General features: G+C 37.8%; 1 protein-coding gene across 1 annotated transcript in view; it reads right to left on the bottom strand.

Annotated features, from left to right (window-relative positions):
• dip2ca (disco-interacting protein 2 homolog Ca) overlaps positions 1-5,191 on the bottom strand; it is a 146,738-nt gene extending 141,547 nt beyond the window's left edge. The window contains 1 exon segment of the mRNA XM_016540291.1: positions 4,871-5,191. Within this exon segment, the coding sequence (XP_016395777.1) occupies positions 4,871-4,949 (79 nt within the window). The 5' untranslated portion in view covers positions 4,950-5,191.
• Positions 5,192-5,637: the final 446 nt, after the last annotated feature.

Raw genomic sequence — 5,637 nt, 5'->3', positions numbered from 1 at the left:
TGCTGCGATCGTTTCCGCACGGAGTCTATAGGCCCGGGTATACTTCACTCTCCGCGTTTCGTTCCGTCTTGCGCACAGCCGCGTCCGCACAGCTTTCAAAGTATACTCAACTGCGGACGAGCTCGACACAGGCGCAAGTCTATTTCTGCTGTATAATTTATTGAAATAGGTCTCCTATACTTTTTTTTTTATAATTGTCTCTTGTGCATTTATTTAATCAAAAATACCTGAAAAAAATGTGAATATTGTGAAATATTATTACAATTTAAAATAACCATTTCCTATTTTATTTAATTATTAATTCATCTCAGTGATGGCAAAGCTGAATTTTCATTGTCACATGATCCTTCAGAAATCATTCTAATATGCAGGTGCTCAATAAATATTTCTTATTATTATCAATGTTAAAACAGTTGTGCTGCTTTATATTTTTATGAAATTCATGACACATTTTTCCAGGATTCTTTGATGAATTTCATCAAAAGAACAGCATTAATTTGAAATAGAAATCTATTGTGACATTAAAAGTATTTACTGTCGCATTTGATCAATTCATCCTTGCTGAATAGCCTAATTTTACATTTCTTTAAATAAAAAAAATTAATGACCCCAAACTTCTGAACGCTAGTGTGTGTGTGTAAATACATAAATACACACACATACATATATTACTTATACTAATACTACCTGATACTCATAAACTATTTCTACTACTAAGAAAAATTGGTTCTTTGGAGAAAGTTCTTTGTGATTAAAAAAAGTCTAAACGTTCCTATATTACATAAATCTGTGAATACTGACGTCAAATAGGGATGATGAAAATTCATCCCTAACACGGTTTTTCAAGTTTTTTTCCCCCATGAATTTTGCCAATTTGTTTTTCACCATTGCATAAATTAAAAAGCCAAAATGTGCTTTTTACTGTTTTGTCTTGCTTTTCAAAGAAAAAAAATCAATTACAAAACAACAATTTAAAAATATTTAACACTGAACATTTTTAACATTCTAGCAGACACTATACCAACAAAGCACAATTTAACTTAAAATTAATAAGTTAGTAAAATAATAATTGTTGGCCATCAGACCCCCTTCTTGAATCAGGCATGTTTTTATTTTTTTATTTTTTACTGTACAATTAAAAGCGACAGTTTAAATGCTTCCACACTGCTGACGTGTGTGCTGCATAATAAAGAGTGCGCGCCTCTCACTCTGCGATGGTTGCTATTTGATCGAGTCATATCATTGTTCGGTACAATTTATTCTGTCTTTTCGCTTTTTCGGCCGAACACCGAAAGAGCTTATTTTGCTATTTTCGGCCGAATAATTTCGGTTGCCGAACATTCGGTGCATCCCTAACGTCAAAGGTGCAAAATGAAATCAACACATAAAACATTATAAAGCATCTTCACATACAGATACAGTCATTTGTGCTGACATTCTCAACAGGCAAGGCCTCAAATCAGGGTCACATAGGGGTTCTTTTCTTCCACAGCCAGCATGACCCCTGTTTAACAACTTAACCTTTTCACTTACTAACAGTGTTACCCTGAGGGTGAAATGAGATCCATTCATCCTTTATTTGGCATGAACGAGACTAATACTCAGTTTGAAGAATCAGTATCGTCTGCCAGCACAGACAGAAGATCACTGAGAGAAACTCTTGACAATCTGGGGATGATTTCCAAGCCATGTAAATCAAGGTCAATGCAAACAAGCCTCACAAGATGCATGGCATAAATAAAACCTCAAAAATAAACCTTATTTGACTTATAAATGGAGGCAGCGAAATACACAATAAGTTTGTTACATTGTATACAAACTTTACATGCACATTATTGTCCTTAAGGGCATTATAGGTCAGTACACAGACACAAATCTTTCTGATGAGCAGACGTTCGGTAATTTCCAGGCCTTTCATCCTGTGCCAACACACGGAGATAATCACCTCTCCATGAGTGCAGTGCTAAACAGCACCAGAAGCTAAGCTGGAATGGCAAGGGAGCATCTTATTTCTACAAAGGCAAACACACACAAGCTAAGTTTCAGAAGAATGATACAGGGCTGCAGAAAGCCAGAATATTCCCTCCACCGCAATCATAAAGTGAGGCAAAACGTTTAAATGCAAAACGAGCTGATTAAGGCTAACGAAGCTTGAAGGGCGGCTAATAATACTCGTGTCCACTTGCAGACGAAGCAGCCTGTGATCATCTTTAAGTGAAGTTTGGCTGAAATTACGTTTGGCTCTGAATAGAATGCAAAGGGGGTGTTTGCCATTTGAACATTCAAAATAACACACACTGCCATTCTAGAGCCATTTATAACTACAAAAATAGAAATAATACATTCAAAAATCAAATAAAAATTGCTTCCATAAATAAAAGGTGCTGGCTTACATGCTTAAGTTTACATGCTCTACTTGGAGTGTGTGAATTATTCAATGACTTTTGCACAAACCATGAACTAAACGTGTACCATTTTGGACATACTTGTTATGTAAATTTTATACCAAAGTGACAAATAATGGCATGACTTTTGTTTTATCGAAGTACCATCCCATACTAAACACTTGTGCAGCTGTTGCTATGGCTACCTCCTCAGGCAAATGTGACTAATTTTCACAAATGTCTGTTTTATTAACTTACCAGCTGAAAATGCTTGTTTAAAACAGCCTCGTCTGCTATTCTAAGCTAGTTTCAGCTGGTTTAAGCTGGTCTTCAGGCCTAGCTATACTGGTCTTCAGCTGGTCTCTCAGCCAGACAGCTCCCAAAACTCCTCTAAAACTAGCTAACTAAATTAAGCTTATTTAAGATGTTTTAATCAGGTTTGTAATCTAACCATTTTGGTTAAAGGGTCATATGATGCAATTTCAAGTTTTCCTTTCTCTTTGGAGTGTTACAAGCTCTTGGTGCATAAAGAAGATCTGTAAAGTTGCAAAGACTAAAGTCTCAAATCCAAAGAGATATTCTTTATAAAAGTTAAGAGTCAACCACGCCTACCTAAAACGGCTCATTCTAACATGCCCCCAACATGTCTAAGTCACTATGTGGAAATATCAGCATAATGCCGCCCAAATGTGCACGCAAAGAAAGAAAGCGTGGTTTCAGGAACAGCAGTAGTGTTGATACAGCCATGTCAGGGAGACGCTGTGTATTTCAGTGCGAAAGCAAAAGCACTTTATTTGGCCTTCCGGAAGTAGATGCAATTAGGAATCATTGGTTAAGATTTAGTTACAACAGAACAGCACAACCCAGATCAATCACAGTGCACTGGGTCAGCTGGCCAATCAGAGCAGACTGCGCTTGTCAAAGGAGGAGGCTCTGTTGAAAACAACGTGTTTGAGAGAGGCGGGGCGTAGAGGACCTACAATAATGTACAGTATTTGAAAAATAATGTGTTTTTTGAACATTAAAGCATGTCAACATATTCTGTTATACCAAATACACAAAATAATGATATTTAAAATAGCATCATATGACCCCTTTAATGATACACTAAATCTTAGCATGTAACAGACAGTTTAGAACCCATAATGCTTTCTGTAAGACAAATTTAATATTAAACAAAGAATATTTGTGATCTACCTACCCAGTAAACCCACTGACTGTAATTAGTTAGGTATAAAATGATGCTGTTTTTCGCTACACAGGTTGGTGCAGCGTGTTTAGGATGGTTTGGAAATACAGGCTTGCTGTCTACTGGAACTTTGAGGCAGGGTTAACAAATGCACAAGCACTTATCGCCTTAAATGGTTTAGATCTACACACAGCAGACAATCACACACGCCACACACACACAAACACACACACAAACGAACATTACAAAGGACCACCAGGCACTAGAATTAAAAGCAACATTAGCAAACGGTTCACTCAGTTCGGTTTGCTTATGTCAGATGCCAAGATTCTCAACATGATACATGATACAAGTATTACATGCCTGTGTTTCTGTCCGACTCCAAATGATGTGCAAAGCACACAATGCTGCATAAAAGCCTTAATAAAATTACCAGCTTTTATGTTTGAAATGCAATAATCAAAAAATCTAATCAAAAAGTAGAAATGGAAATGGAAAACTATAAAAGTCTGCTCGGGATTATTCAGTATCTTAACATAAAAATAAACTGTATAAGTCATGAAAAAATAACATGGATGTAGCTTCAGACAGCATTAAACTTTGTTGATGTCATGTTAAGAGCATATGTTTATAATTCATATTATCATACATCCATCATGTCTCTGTATTCAAATTAAAACCTCAATTCCATTAATATTAATATCTAACAATTATATCTAAAAAAAAATATCCTGTGTAAATGAATTTATGCTGCATTAGACTGTCTGAGCATCTTTTTGTGGTATAAATGCAGCTTCAGTAACAGCTTTTGCAGTGTAAAGATGGCATGGCGATGCAATTGTGGGGAACTGCTTGTTTACCTAACTGATATTATACTGGCATAAATAACAACACAGCCAGAGAAATTCAAAAATATCAGCGGGTATATGAAGATTCCACGGCGGTATTTTGACCGTTGGTCTCTATAGGGAAACGCATTTTCAAAATCCTAACGGGAAAAAAATAATTCTTAAGTCTTTGAATGGTTTCCTCAAGGTCAAATAGATACATTGTAACAAAGAAAATGAGGCGGCAGTTACAGCAAGCAAACGAACGCCTTTACGAACACAACCTCAGTGCTGCTGCGGGGATAATAATTGGCTCCAACATCTGGTGCTGGTTGTGTTGGTATGGTGGTGGGTTTTGTGGTGAGAGGAGGAGGAGGAGGAGGAGGAGGAGGAGAGGAGGGGCCGTTAACGTATCCTCCGCAACAACCGTATTGTCGAAAGAAATAAGTCATTTAAAATGTCAATCATACCTTCGGATAACTCCAGCTCCAGCTCAGCCAATCTGGCCCGCAATTCCAATGGAAGGGGCAGCGCATCGCGGTCCGCCATTGTCCGTTCAAGGGGGTAAAAATCACTCTCGTCCTCTTTCTTCGACTCTTTCAGCGCTGCTGCCGTTTCTCCGCGTCGCAGCGGTGCATAAGGAGGGCTGCGGGAGACGCGTGTCCAAGAACGAACTGTTCGGTGCTCGGAGATTTTCTGTCCCTCTCAACGAAGCCCCGCCATATCTGAAGGGCTCCGCCGTTAGAGTCAGCAGTGTAAGATGTGGACTGTCAGTGCGGTGAGTATGTGTGTGCGCGCGTCTCTCCAACCCCTCTCCCTCTCCCTCTCTTTCTCTCGGTCACTCTCTCATGACGCAAGGCGAGTGTGATTTTTACAGCCGCGAGGGGGCGACAGAACGACTCTGTTTATGTTTCCATAAATAATAATTTCACAATGAGAAATACCTGTTCAGGTTACATTTATGTAATACATATTTATATAAATAAACGTGAATTCAAATGAAATTACGTATAAAATATGCTAAATAAAATGAATCAGTTTGGATTTAAATTGATCAAAAGTGACGGTACATTAAAAAAATGTGTCTTCACAAAAATATTAAGCAACTGTTTTCAGCATAGATAATGTTTCTTGAGCACCAAATCAGCGTACTAGAATGATTTCTGAAGGATCGTGTGACTCCTAAGACTTGAGTAATGGCTGCTGAAAATTCAGCTTTGTCATCACAAGAATAAAT

Source organism: Sinocyclocheilus rhinocerous, unplaced genomic scaffold, assembly GCF_001515625.1.
Source record: "Sinocyclocheilus rhinocerous isolate Xijiao unplaced genomic scaffold, SAMN03320098_v1.1 scaffold278, whole genome shotgun sequence".
NCBI lineage: Eukaryota > Metazoa > Chordata > Actinopteri > Cypriniformes > Cyprinidae > Sinocyclocheilus > Sinocyclocheilus rhinocerous.
Note: the sequence above shows the minus strand (reverse complement) of the source record. Positions and strands in the feature narration are given on the sequence as shown.